This window comes from Nomascus leucogenys, chromosome 6 (assembly GCF_006542625.1).
Source record: "Nomascus leucogenys isolate Asia chromosome 6, Asia_NLE_v1, whole genome shotgun sequence".
Taxonomy (NCBI): domain Eukaryota; kingdom Metazoa; phylum Chordata; class Mammalia; order Primates; family Hylobatidae; genus Nomascus; species Nomascus leucogenys.
The window spans coordinates 102,123,122-102,143,625 of record NC_044386.1 but is presented as its reverse complement, the minus strand read 5'-3'; the positions used below and the strand labels follow the sequence as shown (position 1 = coordinate 102,143,625).

Below are 20,504 nucleotides of genomic sequence, written 5' to 3'. Positions count from 1 at the left end.
CTTGTGTAATGGCACATAGTAATCCGAATTATTTATGTTTCTCAGTTTTTTCTATTCTAATATTGGAACCACTGAATTAGATACTTTTGGAAAAGCCAGGGTTTCTGTTTTCCTCCCCTACTACATCCCTTCTCTGAGGCAGTGAAGATGGAAACAGATGACCACCTTCCTGAATAGGAGCAAGGCACAGAGGAAAAAACAGGGAGGGGGCAAAACATAGTTATATTTCTCAACATATTTCCCCATGACATTGGAATCATGTACCATATCATTTTGTAAACTGTTTTCTTAAACTTAATCTGGGGATGGGGCACAAGGCCGATGTTAAATAAACAGCGTCTCAAAAGCAAGAATACTACGAGGACCTAAAATAAATTGGTGGGGCAAGAAGCCGGGGAGGTTGGTGCAGGTCATTCCTGAGGAGGTTATTTAAGATGTAAACACAGGCAGGAATCTGCCAGGAGAGGTGTAGAGGATGAGTGTTCTGGGCAGAGGGAACAGTATGTGCAAAGGCCCCAAGGAAAGAAAGAGCTCAGTGTGCTCAAGGAACTGGAGAGAAAGGAAATCAGTGTGTCATCAGATGAGATAGGAATGGGCAAGGGCCATGGTAAGCACTTGGACTTCATCCAGAGAGTCAGTGGGAAGCCACTGGAGGGTTTGAGCAGTGAAATGGTACATCAGATTTGCATTTAAAAAGATTGCTCAAACACAGAAACGGGGAGAACAAAATGGAGACAATTAGATCAATTATAAATCTTTTAAGAAAATTATTTAAAACTAGGGATCCAGCCCACCACAATTCCATTTGAGCGTCCTTGATTTAAAGCCTGCCTCCATGTGAATCTGCAAATATCATCGTTTCCTTTTTATTGTTTATATGACACTAACAACTTGTTGGGTTTTTTTGTTTTTTTTTTGTTGTTTTGAGACGGAGTTTCGCTCTTGTTGCCAGGCTGGAGTGCAATGGCACAATCTTATGGCTCACTGCAACTTCCGCCTCCTGGGTTCAAGCGATTTGCCTGCCTCAGCCTCCCGAGTAGCTGGGGTTACAGGTGCCTGCCACCATGCCCAGATAATTTTTTGTATTTTTAGTAGAGATGGGGTTTCACCATGTTGGCTAGGCTGGTCTCAAACTCCTGACCTCAGGTGATCCACCTGCCTCAGCCTCCCAAAATGCTGGGATTACAGGCATAAGCCACCGCACCCGGCCACCAACAACATTCTTTATCAAAATAGTTGAATCCCTTTCTATATTTGTAGCCATGAATATCAGTGCACCTCTACTGTCTTTTCCAAAAATGCTCAGTGTCTCCTTCAGAAATACTGCTTTCCCAACCATGGCCCCCATGCTCCAGCATTTTGCACAGCAGTTTTAAGAGTTCTACAATCCATAAATGCTTTTCTTTCTTTCTTTTCTTTTTTTTTGAGACGGAGTCTCACTCTGTTGCCCGGGCTGGAGTGCAGTGGCACAGTCTCGGCCCACTGCAGCCTCTGCCTCCTGGGTTCAAGTGATTCTTCTGCCTGAGCTTCCTGAGTAGCTGGGACTACAGGCATACGCCACCACACCCAGCTAATTTTTGTATTTTTCGTAGAGATGGGATTTTGCCACGTTGGCCAGGCCGATCTCAAACTGACCTCAAGTGATCCGCCCGCCTCAGCCTCCCAAAGTGCTGGGATTACAGACGTGAGCCACTGCACCTGGCCCATAAATCCTTTTCTATGTACTGTTTTATTTAAAACAGTGGATGAACCTGTTCACAACTTATGCCTGCACTATATCAGGTGTTTTGCTGTGCAAAAATTTGAAAATCACTGCTCTAAGTCTCTTTTTGGTGAAAAGTAGCTAGTACTATTCTTATTAATAGCCTCACATTCTTTCAGAAATGTGCTAATAGATATATAATGAATAAGGGCTCTTGTTTTCATATATGAAAACTGAAATTTAGGATTTTTAGGTAATTGGTGACTTCTCCATGAGCATACACTGAATAAATTGCATACTACAACATAAAGCCCAAACATGGAGCATTTCTCATGAGATGTCATCTAGTCCAAATTCTGCCTTTTCTGGATGGCCAAATGGAAGCTGTGGGAGCCCACATATCATGCTACTGGTAGAGCTGGTCTCCTGATTTCCAGTCCCTCCACTAGCCATCCCCTTTGTCTACTCTAGCCAGTACTCTCTTTCTAGAAAGATGACTACAAAAAAAAAAAAAAAAATGGCTTAGAATTTGCACAGACTTAAAATTGTGACTACAATTTGGCTAAGTGTGATTTTTTTTGTTGTTGTGTTTTTTTGAGATAGGGTCTCTCTCTGTTGCTCAGGCTGGAGTGCAGTGTGATGTGATCACAGTTCACTGCAGCCTTGAACTCCTGGGGTCAAGTGATCCTCCTGCCTCAGCCTCCTAAGTTGCTGGGATTACAGGAATGAGCCATGTGCATCACTAATTTTTAAAAATTTTTAAATGTTTTTAGAGATGAGGTTTTTCTCTGTCATCTAAGCTGGAGTGCAGTCATGCAGTCATGGCTCACTACAGCCTTGACCTCCTGGGCTCAAGACATCCTCTCATCTCAGCCTTCCAAGCCCTTAGGATTATAGGCATGAGTGACCACGCCCAGCTAGGTATGATATATTGATAGCCATTGACCAAGAAGAGTAAAAAGAAGAAAATACAACCCAATATGTTGGGGTATATTTTATTTCTAGATTTAAATCTTAACTGCAGATTGACATGAAGCTAGTCTTCACCAGAGTTCTGTCCTGTTTCTAGCCAAGTAATAACTAAAACAGAGAAAATGAAAATGATAACAACATGAAAGGCACTTCAAATGAGAATGATTTGCGTATCACAGGATGAAAAGAGAGGCCCTAAGAACACTGATGAAACTCTCAGTTTTATTTTTGTGAAAATAACTATTACACTCTTGCTCTGGAAGTGAAGGTAGCCATAATGTGTCATCATATAATTTTTTCAGAAAAGAAAGCCAAAATATGAAACAATTTACAATTCATTCTCTGCCATTCTAAGAATTAGTGCATAAAGTTGGTATTACAACCACAATTATGTTCAAGATAAGATAACTTGATTTTATAATTTTTAATTTAAATTTTCAAGACTAAATCAAACATTTTCCCCCACTTTATCATGAAACCTGAGTTTCTTTTTTGAGTGGAATCACATAAAGTGGCCTTTTATGGTTTTAGTTCTCTGATAATATGAACTTGAGATTCTTGACCATTTACTTTTCAATACTTGATGAATTTGTCCTAATCATGTGTAACTGCCACTGCCTTAATTCAGATATGTTTTACCTGAATTTGTTTCAACAGTTTCTAAATGAACTCTTGCCTCTCTTGTTTCCTGCTCTGATCCATGTGCACACACGTGACTATGAAAGGTCTTTATCTTTCTAAGTTGCAAAATGACTGTGTGTGCCTCTGCATGAAACCTTCAACAACACTCCTTTATCTATGGATTAAAATCCACATTCTCTACTTTGGCATGTGTTTCTTTTCCTGGGGCTGCCATAACAAAGCACCAGAAACAGTGTGGCTTAAAGAACAGAAATTTATCATCTCCCAGATCTGGAGACCAGAAGTCCAAAATTAAGGTGTCCGCAGGGTCGATTTTTTCTTAGAGCTGTGAGGGAGCCTCTGTTCCATGGCTTTCTCCTGGCAGGTAACCTCTGGCATTCTTTGGCTTGTGAATGGCATTCTCCCTGTGATTTCATATTGTATTCCTTCTCTGCGTCTTTGTGTCCACACTTCTCCTTTTCATAAGGGCATCACTTATATTGGAGTAGGGCATACTCTAATGACCTCCTCTTGATCATCTGCAAATAACTTATTTCCAAATAAGGTCACAGTCACAAGTACTGGAGGTTGTAACTTCCACATCTTTTGTGGGAAGGCAATTCAACCCATAACAGCATTTGTGACCCTGGATCCAACTCTTTTTTTTTTTTTTTTTTTTTTTTTTTTTTTTTGAGACGGAGTCTTGCTCTGTCGGTCGCCCAGGCTGGAGTGCAGTGGCACAATCTCGGCTCACTGCAAGCTCCGCCTCCCGGGTTCACGCCATTCTCCTGCCTCAGCCTCTCCGAGTAGCTGGGACTACAGGCACCTGCCACCACGCCCGGCTAATTTTTTGTATTTTTAGTAGAGATGGGGTTTCACCGTGGTCTCAATCTCCTGACCTCGTGACCCGCCCGCCTCGGCCTCTCAAAGTGCTGGGATTACAAGCGTGAGCCACCGCGCCCGGTCTGGATCCAACTCTTAAACCACATCTCCTGTCACCTCTACCACATACACACACACAGACACACACACACAGAGACAGAGACAGAGAGACAGAGACAGACAGACACACACACACTCAGACTCACCCTAAGAAACTTGCTCAGCAGCCACAGTAAATGATGCACCATGACCCACACTCCTGCTCATTCATGCCATTTGGACCTTTGCACACACTATGCCCTCTGCCTCTTAGAGACCCTCGCTACTATGACATTAGTTAATTCTTTCCCATAAAAGTAATCATTGGCTCACTTCTCACTGGTAAAATGAAGTTCAACAGAATGTGAGATAGGATCCTAACCTGAGACACTTGATAGCAAGGAACTCTCAAAAGTCAAAAGAAAATTGGAAATGGATCAGGAACATGGGCTAGAGCCCCAGTTCCACATCTCTCAAGGAATTTCAGGTGAGTTCCTTAGCTCTCTGGACCCTGTTTCTTAATATGAATAATGAAGAAAGGTGTTGGACTTTATGATCACCGGGGCCCCCTAAGCTGCAATCTTTCATTTTTGAGTAGTGCTTTCAGGTTGCATTTTTCACTCATATCTTCAAATTATGTCTAGTCCTTTTGTAACAATCCTTATGTCCACACGAGTAGTGTGAAGTGCTTGGGGTTTTAGTTCTAAGGATGACAGCCTTGGTTTGACCTGCCCAGGAAGTCAAGGCAGGGTTGAGTTTAGTTTGCAGTGCTCTTCCATTGCCCACCAAACCAGAACAAGATTTAGCAACAAATCTAGAAATTGTTTCTTAAATTTACTGAAGAAAGCTTACTGGTTTATTCATGCATCAGCCTGTGTACAATATCCCCTTTCTGTCATCACTGTGCCTCAGTGAGAGTTCTTACACATTCTCTTCCTCAGCAATCTCTTGCCCACAGAGCTTCCAAGCTAGGAGTAATAGAGCAGACAACATGTCTTGGCCACTTTGCAAAATTAAGAGTCTGTTTTTATGTGAAAGGAAATACTATTCCTCATTTCAAACTTGCAAATTTAATAAACTTTTCAAAGGTTGAGAGTTATATTGGAAAAAAACCAGCAGAGACAAAGGTTTGATGCCAAAATAAAGGTAAGTTTACAAAAATGTTTTAGATTCTAGAAACTAGTGGTGTAGGAATAACAGGAACAGAGTGTTGCATAATATTTTCCATACAAATATTTACTGACTCCAAGGGCAATAGCAGTAAAATATCACCCCAGGGTGAAACTTACCACTGAGATTGGGTTGGACAGCCAGTGGATCTTTATTTACCCAAAGGCAAATGTATTTGATGTATTAGCCTGGGCTCTCCAAGGTGGGGTGTTGGATGTTTATTTGCTTTTATGGGGTTACTCCCCCTGATCTATCCTATAACTGCTGAGTGCCTGCTATTTATGGAGTTTGCTTTTTCCAGGAGAGAGCCAGCAGCTTGTAGAAACATGCTGGGTTACATAATGGTCCCACTAGTCTGAGGAGAGCCTTCTTCTCTAACAGGATTCAACACTGCTAGGGAAGAAGGGAGGAAAGCAAGAGGCAATAGTGATGTGGTTCTGTACCAGGTTGTTACCTATTTCTTAATATAAAAAACAATTCTTTATTGAGTTCATTGTCTGTGAATAAGAAATTGTTGCCCATTTCTTAAATAAAAACAGCTCCATCTCTAGTTCCTTGTGACTCTAATTGATTTGTCTAGCTATACACTTGCTCGAAAGATGATCATGCTGAAGTCACATCAATAAACTTAAAAATTTAAGCTGAATTGTTTTAATCATGAAACAGAAGCCTTCTAATTATTTAGCTATGTATTCCAATTGTCATCCAAATATGACCCATGTATCTACTTTCGGTGACTTCACTCACATTCAAAACTTCTGGAATTTAGATATTATCAATTATAGTCTAAGTAATTGATAGACTTCCAATTAAGATGGTGTTGTAACATCATATTCTGTTCCAAATACAGATCAATGGTAGATGCAGTATAAAAGGGGGCCTATCAAAGACACAAGTAAGAAAACAACTACCTGGGCTAGGAAAGGAATGGAAACATGAGGTGGTGAATGGAGCTGCACTTGTGGTTATTTGGAGCTTGAGGTCCCAAAGCAATCGTAGCAAATGACAGTTGTTTCTAAGATAAAAGAAAAATAGTTGATGATTTGGGGAAAGGGAAGAAAATTAAGAAATATGGAAGTAATGTCAGAGAATCAAGATGTGAAGTAAACTGTTTACTAAAACTTAAGAAAAAATATCCACTCCTAGTATCAAGAGAAACAAATGAAAATAAATCCCCACATAGATATGAAATAGCGAAACTACAGAAAATCAGGGACGATAAGAAAATCTTAAAAGCTACCACACATGAAAAACAGATTAACTACAAACAACTTATCAACAACTGGAGTTTCTGGAATACAAAGGAATAATATCTTCAGAATACTGAGGGAAAATCATGATCACCATAGAGCTAAACTTGCTGCACTATTATTTCAAGTATGTGACTGTATGCATCAATTTCTAACCACATGATGGACTTGATATCCTTAAAGGCTTTTAGCTAAATACCTCTAAAATACTGGGTAAAATATGTAAAATGTATCTTGAAATGCAGAACTAAGCTTGTAAGAAAGTAAGAGAAATCCTCAGAAGCCAAAAACAAGCTGAAGCATTGCCTTAGTGGGGACAGTTGTCAGTCTCAGTAACCTACACTTTTTGGCTTTAAGATCTTTTGCCTGACAGACAAGTCCTTAGACCTTCAGAAGGTAAGGAATAGAATGGAGATTCCCCATACAAAGCCAGGGTCTACCTCAATGAAAAGGCAAATTCAAAAAATGAAATCCATCCTGTAAAAAGAGATTGCAAGGAGAACTATCTGTCTCAGCTCTGCCTCTGAATGGAAGGAATCAGAAAGGCTCCCCTGAGAATCTAAGAGCTACAAATAGCCCTTTATGTAGGAGTAGGGTTTATATTCACTCTATGTGATCCAAAAAATTAAGTCATACTGGTCTTGATAGAGGTGATGTAAATCCTGTGAGGAGGAATCTATCTTCTACCCAGACCTTAAAATTCCCACAAAGACTTAAGGAGCATTAACTCATAATCAAAATTTTTTTAAAAACCACATGAAGAAACAATGTGTGAGAGTCAGTGGGGGAAAAAACAGAATCAGATACACAGAGCATCGTAAATTGGAATTATCAAGTACAGAATATAAACATATCTATTTAAAATATTTACATATATAAAACAGGAAATTAAAAATCTATGCTATGAAAAATAAACTCTCAAAAATACTTGGAAGATTGTTTAGAAGAACCAATTATCACATTGAACCATCTGAAACTTTCTGTTTGGTCAAAAATGGTCAAATATTAGCAGTTTATGTGGTTCAGCTAATAGAATATCTAGAAGTTAAAAATATAGTGATTGAAATTTAAAAGTTATGTGCTGGAGTAAACAGGTAAAATGAAAGAGAGAGCTGAAGAAATTACCCAGAACAAAGCATGGAGAATACATAAAATATGTAAAATATTCACAAAAGGTAGATACAGAGGAAATATTGAGAACATTTATCATATATAAAAATGGAGTTTCAAAAAGAAAACAGGAGGTGGCATTTTCCCCTGCCCTACAGGTCTGTGGAACTTTAAACCTGAGGGGGTGATACAGGGTATCTTGCAGAAGAAATTTCTAAGAAGCAAAGCATTCAAGAGGTGACTTAGGTGCTCTAAAAAGCATTTAGTTTTATGCATTCACAAAGAGATGATTTGGAATTGGAACTTATGTTTAAAAGGGAAGCAAAGCATAAAAGTTTAGAAAATTTGCAGCCTGACAACGTGATAGAAAAGAAAAACCCATTTTCTGAGGAGAAATTCAAGCCTGCTGCAAAAATTTGTATAAGTAACAAGGAGCCAAATGTTAATTGCCAAGACAATGGAGGAAATGTCTCCAGGGCACGTCAGAGGTTTTCATGGCAGCCTCTCCCATCACAGGCCCAGAGGCCTAGGAGGAAAAGATGGTTTCATGCGCTAGTTCCAGGGCCTTTGCTGCTTTGTGCAGTTTCAGAACTTGGTGCCCTGCATCCCAGCCATGGCTAAAAGGAGCCAACATACAGCTCAGGCCATTGCTTCAGAGGGTGCAAGCCCCAAGCCTTGGTGGCTTCCACGTGGTGTTGGGCCTGCAGGTGCACAGAAGTCAAAAATTGAGGTTTGGGAGCCTCTGCCTAGATTTCAGAGGATGTCCAGGCAGAAGTTTGCTGCAAGGGTGGAGCCCTCATGGAGAACCTCTGCTAGGGCAATACAAAAGGGAAATGTGGGGTCAGAACCCCTACACAGAGTCCCCACTGGGACACTGCCTAGTGGAGCTGTGAGAAGAGGGCCACTATCCTCCAGACCCCAGAATGGTAGATCCCCTGACAGCTTGCACTGTGTTCCTGGAAAAGCTGCAGACAACACCAGCCCATGAAAGCAGCTGGGAGGGGGGCTGTACCCTGCAAAGCCACAAGGGCAGAGCTTTCCAAGACCATAGGAGCCCACCTCTTGCATCAGTGTGACCTGTATGCAAGACATGAAGTCAAAAGGAGATCATTTCAGAGCTTTCAGATTTTGCTGCCTAGCTAAATTTTAGACTTGCATGGGGCCTGTAGCCCCTTCGTTTGGGCCAATTTCTTCCATTTGGAATGGATGTATTTACACAATGCCTGTACCCCCATTATATCTAGGAAGTAACTAACTTGATTTTGCTTTTACAGGCTTATAGGTGGAAGGGACTTGCCTTGTCTCAGATGAGACTTTGGACTTGGACTTTTAGGTCAATGCTGGAATGAATTAAAGCTTTGGGGACTGTGGGAAGGCATGATTGGTTTTGAAATGTGAAATGGACATGAGATTTGTGAGAGGGGTTGAAATGATATGGTTAGGCTTTGTGTCTTCACCCAAATCTCATCTTAAATTGTAATCTCCATAATCCCCATGGGTCAAGGGAGAGGCCAGGTGGAGATAATTGATTGCACTAATGAAAATTAAATCTCCTTCCTCCAGAACTTAATAAGTAAAATAATTCATCCAAAAATATGCTAAGAAAAGAGAATCACCTCAACAAATGATTGGATAAAGAAAATGTGGTATATGTACACAATGGAATACTATTCAGCCATAAAAAAGAATGAAACCATGTCTTCTGCAGCAACATGGGTGGAACTGGAGGCCATTATCTTAAGTGACATAACTCAGAAGTGGAAAGTCAAATTTCACATGTTCTCACTTACAGGTGGGAGCTAAATAATGTGAACCCATGAACATAGAGTGTGGAATAGAATTTGGAGACTCAGACAGGTGGGAGGAGGGTAAAGGATGAGAAATTACCTAATGGGTACAAGGTACATTATTCTGGTGTTGGTTGCAGGGAAAGTCCACACTTTATCACTTTGCAATATATCCATGTAACAAAACTGCACTTGTATCCCTTACATTTCTATAAATTCAATTTTGAAAAAGAAGAGAGAATCATATTAAATTCTCCCACTTTTTAAGTAAAAAAATAGCGGTAATACCCAGTGGTGACAGATTCAGAAAGAAGTTAGGAAATGTTCTTGTAGATAAGCGTCTGTCATTCTGATGGATCATGACTAGTGCATTCACTTGTGATTCCTTTGCCTTTAAAAAAGAATGATATTAAAAGAAAAAATAAGTGCCTTATACTGTGAAAAATGATAAAAAGGACTTCATGATTCTAAAAAGGAAAAGAGACTTATCAAAGACATAATAACGGAATATTTCAGAATTAATGAAAAAATATGAAACCTAAGAATCAGGAGTCACAGCAAATCCCAAGCAGGGGAAAAAAATACACACTCAGATACATTGCTGTTAAACTTTAGAACTCTAAAGACAAAGAAAATATCAAAGTCAGAGATATAGAAAAGATCCAGGAGAGGAACAATAACAAAAACTGACATTTTTCCTCATGAGAGATAATGAAGCATTATCTTCAAATGGCTCAGAAAAAAAATCACTATCAGCCTAGAATTGTATACTTATTAAAACACCATTTTAAAGATGAAATAGGGATATTTTCAGATGGTAATAGTATCTCCTTATGCAGCAGGTGTCAACAAAGTAGTCTTACAGTAAGGTTATATGACAGTTAAATGAGTTAATACATATACTTTAAAAAGAGCTTGGCACATCATAGGTAATCAATAAATGTTTACTAATATTATGTTAAGTATTCTAGGTGAACAAAACCAGGAAATTGCACTATCAGCAAATTTTCACTAAAGACACTTTTAAAGAATGTATTCATTAAGCAGGAAAATGATCCTAGAAGGAAGGTCTGAGATATAAGAATGAATGATGACCGAAGTATTTTGTAAAGATGTTTAATCTAAAAAAGTTTATTGACTATGGAAACCCATAATAGTTTCTGATTTATCAATTTGAAAAAAGAAATATTGTCCAACAAAGCCTTGTAAAACTCAGGTTGATTAATTAAAGTGCTTTAGGCCCTTATACCATTTATTAAGATGGAAATGATTTTGGTTAAGTCTAGAGTTGTTAAATAGGGCCTTTAAAATTATAAGGGTAAACCTAAAAATAAAATATAACAGAGGGCAAAACAGAATAAAAAGTATAACAAGCAAAATAAATGCTCACAAAAACACAGGAAATAATTAGAATGAGAAGAATGGAAAAGTCAGGAAAAACAATTCTTAACAATAGTAACAGATGAAAGTAGTTCAAGATAGCTGAGAAATCCTTTCATCTTGATCAATAAAAGGATAGACATACTGAACAATTCTAGACTTTTGTTATAAACATTTATAGTTATGCTATAAAAACCCTGGAAGATAACCTAGGAAATAACATTCTATACATAGGCCCTGGCAAAGATTTCATGACAAAGATGCCAAAAGCAATTGCGACAAAAACAAAAATTGACAAATGAGACATAATTAAGCTAAAGAGCTTCTGCACAGCAAAATAAACTATCAACAGAGTAAATAGACAACGTACAGAATCAGAGAAAATATTAGCAAACTATGCATCCAATGAAAGCTTAATATCTAGAATCTGTAAGAAACTTAAACAAATTCAGCCAAAAAACAACAATCCCTTTAAAAAGTGGGCAAATGATGTGAACAGACACTTTCCAAAAGAAGACCTGCATGTGGCCAACAAGCATATGAAAACATGCTCAACATCACTGATCACTAGAGAAATGCAAATCAAAACCATAGTGAGATACCATCTCTCACCAGTCAGATGGCTATTATTAAAAAGTCAAAAAATTACAGATGCTGGTGACGTTGCAGAGAAAAGAGAACATTTATACGCTGCTGGTGGGAATGTAAATTAATTCAGCTATTGTGGAAAGCAGTGTGGCAATTTCTCAAAGAACTTAAAAAAATTACCGTTTGATCCAGCAATTTCATTATTGGGTATATATCCCAAGAATTATAAATCATTCTACCATAAAGACACATGCACACATATGTTCACCACAGCGCTATTCACAATAGCAAAGGCATGAAATCAACGTAAATGTGCATCAACGGTAGACTGGATTTAAAAAAATGTGATACAATGCACCATGGAATATTATGCAGCCATAGAAAAAGAAGGAGATCATGTCCTTTGCAGCAACGTGAATGGAGCTAGAGATCATTACCCTAAGTGAACTAATGCAGGAACAGAAAACCAAATACTACATGTTCTCACTTCTAAGTAGAAGGTAAATATTGAGAATATATCAACACAAAGAAGGGAACAACAGACATCAGGGTCTATTTCAGGGTGGAAGTTTGGAGAAGGGAGAGGATTGAAAAAGTACCTACCAGGTACTATGCTTACTTATATGGGTGATGAAATAATCTGTACACCAAATCCCCGTGACATGCAATTTACCTATATAACAAACCTGCACATGTACCTAAAATAAAATTTTTTTAAATTATAATTACATATGTTAAAAGTCAAGGATTGGTGCTAAATGAATAGAAATACTAATTTATGTATTGATATTGTCTTTTTGCATGTTAATTGAATGTAAAATTTCTAGAATTCAAAAATAATCTAAAACTTGTATCACCTTATATTAATCAGGGTTCCTAGGTATAAGCAGTATAAACTAATCATGCTTAACTTGAGCTAATAATAAACTTACTAGAAAGATACTAAGTGATCCACAAAAATAGTAGGCTGGAGAACTAAGTTTATAAGTTTTTCAGGAGCTAAGGGAGATTAAATTGAAAGAAGACACTAAGTCATACTAAAGTCATGTCTGGTTAGGTATTTCTGGACACTTGTGGCCATTACCGTCACTAGACTTTTTACAATGATGCACTCACCACCAATGCCTGGTCCCATATACCACTTCCACTCAGTGGTGGGCCACTGCTGGTCACATCTAACTATATGACTTTGCAGATAGATAATGTCCCCTTTACGATAAGCAGCTTGTCACATGCTCATCTGATGGGTCATGGTCAGGCGTTCCACCATGGTCAGGTGTTTAGTATCTAAAAACGCCTAGAACTAGGCTAGAGCTATTTTATAGGAGGAGCATTCCTACCCTTTAAAAGGGCAGATTTTATGTTATGTAAACTGTATCTCAATAAAGCTGTCATTTAAAAAAAAGCATTTCACAGCTAAGACATTTTTTTGTTATGGTTACATTTTCTTTTGGGTGCAAGTTTTTTCTCTGGAGCTGGCAATTTCCTTACTTTTTTTTTGTTTGCCTAATTTCAATGATCCCATCATTAACTTATTCTCAGAATCTCTATCAGAGTTTATTCTCTCAGTACATTCAAACATATATTTTGTTTTATATTACATATTCTGTTTCATAACTTTCTTAGTGCTTTAGCACTGTGTGTTTACATTGATTTCTGGTCAACTGAGATGTTTCGTTTGTATGGGGGAATGTCTTACCCTTATGTCTTTCTTTAACTGGTATTGCTATTTTTTGTAACAAAGGGGTGCTCAATTAGATATTTTGCTCTATTCTCCAGCCCTGTCTCACCTTCCCACCCCCAAACCCCTGCTTTTTTGGATGTGCTAATTCAAATTAAAAATGTTTTTTATCATGAATATCTGTTAAAATTTACAAATGTTTTTCTGTCTCTATTGACATGATCATATGAATTTTTTCCTATAGTTTGCTATGTCATAGACACTGATTGATTTTCCAAGGTTGAACCAATTTTGCCTTCCTAGAATAAACCCAGATTGGTCACCATGTAACATTATTTTTCACTTTATCACTTGATTGCTAGTATTTTATTTAGGATTTTTAAATCTGTTTATGAGTGACATTGGCTTAAATGAGTTGGGAAGTTTTCCTTCTTATATTTTTTAGAGAGTTTATATAAGGTTGGAATTATTTATGCCTTAAATGTTTAGTAGAATTTCACCAAGGAAGCCGTCTGACATGGAGTTTATTTTTTAAATACTTTAAATTACAAATTTAACTTAATAGATATAAGACTATTCCGATTTCTCTTCATTTATGTGTTAGTTTTGATAATTGGTTTTTGTAGGAATTTTTTCAGTTCATGTAAATTTTCAAACTTATTGACATAATGTTTTTCATTACTTATTGTACTTTTTTAATGCCAAAAATGTCCCCCCTTAAATTCCTGATTTTATAATGTGTGCCCTCTCTCTTTTTTCTTTATATTTTATCAATAATTTATTAATCTTGTTAGTCTTTTGAAGGACCAACTTTTTTTTTTTTTAGATGGAGTCTTGCTCTGTCACCCAGGCTGGAGTGCAGTGGCCTGATCTCAGCTCACTGAAAGCTCCGCCTCCTGGGTTCAAGCAGTTCTCCTGCCTCAGCCTACCAAGTAGCTGGGATTACAGGCGTGCACTACCACACCCAGCAAATTTTTGTATTTTCAGTGGAGGTGGGGTTTCACCATGTTGGCCAAACTGGTCTCAAACTCCTGACCTCAGGTGACCCGCCCACCTCAGCCTCCCAAAGTGATGGGATTACAGGCATGAGCCACTGCACCCCGCCAGGACCAACTTTTTGTTTCATTTTCTAATTCATTCATTTTATTCTCATGTTTATTGTTTCCTTTCTTCTACTTTTTTGGGGTGTAATTGCTATTCTTTTTTTAACCTCTTGAAATGGTTACTTTGATTATTATTGTCAAACTTTTTAAATATATCATTTAAGGCTATTGATTTTCTTCTAATCATGGCTTTAGCTAAATTCCACAAATTTTCACATTTGATATTTCTATTAATGTGCATTTAAAAATACTATTTACCTTCCCTTGTGATTTCTTCTTTGACCCATGGGCAATTTAGAAGATTACAGCAAAATTTCTAAGTATTTGGGGTTTATCTAATTTAGTTCCACTGTGGTCAGAAAATATACTGAATTAGTCATCTCACACTGCCATAACAAAATACCATAAGGGTGGCTTCAAAGACAGAACTTTATTTTCTCACAGTCTGGAGGCTGGAAAGTCCAAGATTAAAGGGTTCAGTTTTTGGTGAGGGCTCTCTTCCTGACTTTGAGACAGCAGATGTCTTGCTGTGTCCTCACATGGTGGAGAGAGAGCAAGCTCCCTAGTGTCTCTTTTTACAAAGGCACTAATCCCATCATGAGGGCCCCACTCTCATGTCCCCATCTAACCCTAATTACCTCTCAAAGGTCCCATCTCCAAATACCATCATGCTGGGGTTTAGGGCTTCAACATTTGAATTTGTTGGTGACACAAACCTTCAGACCACATCACAGACCCCATATTGTTTTAGTCTGTTGATTAATTTGCTTCTTTTTTACTTAGAATTTATACTTTTATTTAGGATTTAGGATATATAACCACATGCAAAATTTGCTTTATATATATTTGTCAGCTTTTGTGTTCAGATTTTTTCTAGCTTTATAATATGCATAAAATAAAATATTTTCATCTTATTTTGGAACATTTAAGATAAAATGGGAATTCACCTGTTTCTTGAAAATTTGTAGGACTTGACCACAAAACTAGTGAGGTCCAGTCCCTTTCTTGAATGGAACTTTTGTAATTCCTTAGAAAGTTATCTATTTTACCCATATTTTCAAATATATTATTAAATCCCCTATATTTTTATTAATGTCTGCCTTGTTAATATGCCAAGGGTTTAGCAAAGTATTTTAAAGAGTTTAAATTTTTTAATTTTTTATCCATTTTTCCTATACTTAATAGCTCATGCCTTTTACAAGTTTATGTTTTATATTTAATCTCCATACTTGTATGATTATATCTTCATTGTGAAATTTTTCCTTCATACATAAAACTTTTATTCTTTTGTCCTATTATATTTGCATTAAATACTATTTTTCATTTTGTTTATACAAGTAGGAGATGTTTATAATAGAAAATTAGAAAAGAAAAACAGAATTATTTTTAGATTAAATACGAATTAATCTTTTCAGAGAAATATTTTTTCCGACATGAGTGCTTATTGTAATAAAAATCAGAGAAAAAATCAGCAAGAATAAAGAAAATAAAAATCCTATAGTTAGATATCGTCACTGGTAACATTTTAATGAATAATTATTCAGACTTTTTTCTGCATGCATTTATAAATGCATAAAAAATAAGATTATACTCTACAAACTATTTTATGACCTGCTTTTCTATTAAAAATATATCGTGATTGTATTTCTATGTTAATAACTATACATCTACTTTATTATTTTAATGGCTGCTAGCATTGTGCTGTATGAATGGACAATTATTTTCTGCTTTATTGTTAAATATTTATATGATCTCCTTCCATTTTGTAAAATGTAATTTAATTTAATTTTTGTGTGTGTGCTATTACAAACTACCCCAGAGCCAGCATCCTTTTATGAACATTTTAAACATTTAAAAATGGTTTCCTCATGATGTATCTCTACAGTAACTAGTGAAGAATTCATGTTTGCTAATTAAATATCCACAAATTAAAATAACCATAATGTGTAATTTTTCACCCATCAGATGGGTAGAGACTTTTCTCAGTGATACTCTCCAATGTGGTTAGGGGTGTGGGCAACTAGGCGCTCTCAAATGCTTCTAGTGGGAGTGTAAATTGGGAGAATCTTCCTTGAAGGCAACTTGGAAATATGTGTCGAAAGCAGCTGCCCTGGTTTTTCATTTTTACAGATGTTTTATGAGAAAACCTGATTTTTCCAAGATCTTATTGGAAAGGAATCACATTATATATATGTTGTAAATCCGATCCTAACATAAAAGAATTTTCTTAGGGATATTCCAAATAATGAAGCCAGGTGCCCTGAAGATTTCCTGAAGTGTGCTTTTAAACATTTAAAATTTCTTTTGACACCTATATAAATCATCATTGCCTTGGGGCTCCATTCAAAACAAAACCAGGATTTTATTTTTGATATATAGTGGTAGGACAGGATGGGAACAGATCTGCTGCTTTTTACTCTGGACTTTACCAAATGGGAAAGATCTACAAACACTTTCCTGATATTTCTTGCCTTTAAATACTATATTTCTGTGTTTTAATTGAGTATATTGATGGAGATGCTGTGACTGTAGAATCTATATACAGGGTGTGAAGTCTGGAAGCCCAGAGGAGAACTTCATGTTGTTCATGCTCTGATGGTTGCACATTGGTTTATTGGACTGTTCAACTTTCCCCACTTGTTTTCTGTTTTAGGTGGCACGTGGGCTCTTGGGGGCCCTGCTCAGCTACCTGTGGAGTTGGAATTCAGACCCGAGATGTGTACTGCCTGCACCCAGGGGAGACCCCTGCCCCTCCTGAGGAGTGCCGAGATGAAAAGCCCCATGCTCTACAAGCATGCAATCAGTTTGACTGCCCTCCTGGCTGGCACATTGAAGAATGGCAGCAGGTAGGGCAGACTGGCCACTCCAGGGCCCTCTGTGTTTATGATTGTGAGAGGCCCTGCTCTGTACTAACATAGAGTGGGTCAAGCCTGCTGCCTCACCCCATCTTGTCTTCTTAGTGTTCCAGGACTTGTGGCGGGGGAACTCAGAATAGAAGAGTCACCTGTCGGCAGCTGCTAACGGATGGCAGCTTTTTGAATCTCTCAGATGAATTGTGCCAAGGACCCAAGGCATCGTCTCACAAGTCCTGTGCCAGGACAGACTGTCCTCCACATTTAGCTGTGGGAGACTGGTCGAAGGTAAGGGCCAGGCTCAACTTTACAGTCCCTTCTTTTCTGCCCCTCCTTTGTTTCAGCTTCTAAATATTTCCACAAGATCAGGCTGGAACTACTGCGAGATGAGTAAGGGTCCTAGGGGGCCACATTTAAGGAGGTGCTCACTCACTCTCGGGGTTGTGCAAGTTCCGTAGTCCAGGCCTGCACACAATGATTCATTTCCAGTTTTTACTCAGTATTATTCAAAGTGTTCTCATCATCGTTCTCCCAAACCAGCCCCTTCTTTTGGAACTACCAGGATCATAGTATCCCAGGATAAACTCAAAATCGCTTTGGTTCCTCTCTTCCTTGTGTCCTCCCATGTGGAATCATTCATTAATCCCTGTCATTCCAACATTGTGAACATCTTCCATGCCTTAACTTCCTCTTTGTTCTGTCACTTATGCTGTTAGTTTTACCCTTCATCATGGCAAGCTTGAATTAGTGCAGTGAGTAGAATTCTAGCACATCATTTCAGTGCTGGCAGGGCTTGACCCAGTCTAGTAATGAAGCCTTATTTTTCAGGTGGGGGAAATTAAATCCCAATAGCTGAAGTAAGCTGCCTAAGCTCCACAGCTGGAAAAGTAGCAGAATCCACTTGTTTTGACTTTATTCCAAGAGTTCGTTCTGTTATATTACACTGCCCACTTGATCTTTCTGTATTACTCTCCCATCTCCAGACTAGCTAACATCCCATAGTGTTCCCCCACTGTGTCCATCAAGTCTCCAACTTGTTCAGAATCTTCCATAAGTCTGATTGCTTGCAAAATCAAGTACAGTAGTCCCGTTTATTCACAGGGGATACAGTCCAAGACCCCAGTGGATGCCTGAAACTGTGGATCATACTGAATTTTATATATCCTATGGTTTTTTTTTAATCTGATAACTGAGAAGACTACTTAAGTGACTAATAGGCAGGTAGCATGGATGGAATGATTCATGTCCTGGGCAGATGGAGTGAGATGGTGAGAGATTTCATCACACTACTCAGGATGTCATGCAAACTAAAACTTACAAGTTGTTTATTTCTAGAATGTTCTATTTAATATTTCTGGACCATAGTTAACTGTGGAAAGCGAAACCATGGATAAGAAGGGACTATTGTATATGTTCCCCAGAATAGCTGGTAGGGCCTTTCTTGCCCTCATGGCTCTCTTACTCCAGTCCTTATTCTTCTTCCATCCCTTTGCTCCAGTCTTGCTGCATCCTTAACATCTGCAGGCTGAGATTTTAGCACAGATTCCAAAACAGATAATTAGTTATGTTATCAGTGTCTTGTAACCTCCAGTCACTGCTAACTAGTATGGATCTTCTTGGAGTGGAGACCCAACCCCAACATAAGAAATAACCTCAGGAAATAAGGAAGGACAGTGAGTGACATTTACAAGCTGCTCTGAGTCCTAGGTTCAGTGCCAGGCATAGTCATGACCTGCTCCTCTCATCTTATCCTACGATGGCCCCAGAAGCAGACGTTGTCTCCCTTTTTATAGATGAGAAAAACAGAGGTTCATTCAGATTAAGTAACTTGCCCAAGGACAGAGATAGATTCAAACCCAGGCCTGTGTGACCCAAAATTATTATACATGGTATACACTCCTGTCTTTTATGCAAGAGAAAAGGCTTTTGAGCCCAACAGACACATGCTGGTACCCCAGCTCTAAAGCCTAAATGTGGGTGGCCTTGTTAAATATACCTAACCTCTCTGAGCCTCCAATTACTTTCACTAAATGCAATGGTTCTCGTGAGGATAACATAAGATATTTGACATGGCAATGTCTAGTAGAGTAGGCTCTTCCCATTGCCTTTGAGAGAAGGTCCACATTTCTGGCTGTAGGTTGGATCAACAGTATTTCTGTACATATATCCAGATTGGGATTTTTCTCCAGATTGGGATTTTTCTTGTTTTAACTGTGTAGTTTTGTTAAGTGCTAGTATTTTAAAACTGTCTTAACTGAAAACCTACAGGTCATTATCCTCAATCAAGGCCACTGAAGGTCTACATAAACTTTCCCTGAAACCTCAGAAGAAGCCCAAGGAAAGAGATGAACCCATCTCTCCAGGGTCTGCAGAGCAGGAGTTGCCCTAGGATCCAGCCGCCAATACCCATTTCCTCTATCCAACTCACAAGCAGCTGGAGACAGTGCCAGTGGCCACAGCTCTCCCCGGAAAGTTGCCATACTATAGGTCAATGACTTGAGGTACAGGAGTCCCTCCTGCAGTCAGGTCCTAAACAAAGAGAAAGGACTGATCCAGGTGAGACCACCACCCCAAAGGAGGGTGGGAAGGACAGGTAGAAGGTCTGTCTGGAGAGCTTTGTGTGCAAAAGTGGGTTTGCTTAATTTTCCTCCTACTTGCACAAGGAACAAGGGAGAGTCATTCTTTTGGGAATTCCTTTGAGACTAGGTCAGGCAGTGGGGGCTGGACAAAGGTGTTAGAGAGGTGGGTAGCCTGGGTGGGCTAGTGGGTAGGCAGTATTTATTCCATCACCCAGCTAAGCCCCAAGAGTGAAGTCTTACCTTGCCCCATTGTCAGGAGAGATGAAGGTTCCAGTTACTGTTTTCATCAAGTTAGGTACAGAAGGAAGGGCCACACTTCTGTGGGGAGAATCTTGGCATAGCGATGCGTGATTCTCCTTACTACACTTAGTGTGGCCCAAGGACTAGTCAAATTGACATCAGCAGGGAACTTATAAGAAATGAGGAATCTCAAGTCCCACCCAGACCTAAGGAATCAGAGTCTGCATTTCAACAAGATCCCTGGGTGTTGTAATGATACACTTGCAGTGTGAGAAGTGTTTCCTTACCTGCCTCTCATTCTTATTTGGGTGAGTTAGCCCTTACATGTGTCCAAGGTAGGAATGGCCCTGGGTAGTGACTTCTTTGATCAAGTGCTTCCCTAACCTAAAGGGAGGAGGCAAGAAAAGGGAAGAACAGCAAAGGGGCAGATGTTGAGGAGGAGAAACCAGGCAGCTTGTTTCTGGATGCAGCGAGGGAGCACCTAGAAGCACTGCCAAGCTCTAAAATACCCCACTTTGCTTCTGTCCTTGCTTCTTTCCTCTAAGAAC

The 20,504-nt window shown here is 38.7% G+C and overlaps 1 protein-coding gene across 2 annotated transcripts in view; it reads left to right on the top strand.

Moving 5' to 3' along the window:
- The window catches only part of ADAMTSL3 (ADAMTS like 3), a 388,402-nt gene that overhangs the window by 270,143 nt on the left and 97,755 nt on the right, over positions 1 to 20,504 (top strand). For both annotated transcript variants that reach the window (XM_030814922.1, XM_030814923.1), the window contains exons 18-19: positions 16,939 to 17,131; positions 17,246 to 17,425. In XM_030814922.1, the coding sequence (XP_030670782.1) occupies positions 16,939 to 17,131; positions 17,246 to 17,425 (373 nt within the window). The remainder of the gene's footprint in view (positions 1 to 16,938; positions 17,132 to 17,245; positions 17,426 to 20,504) is intronic.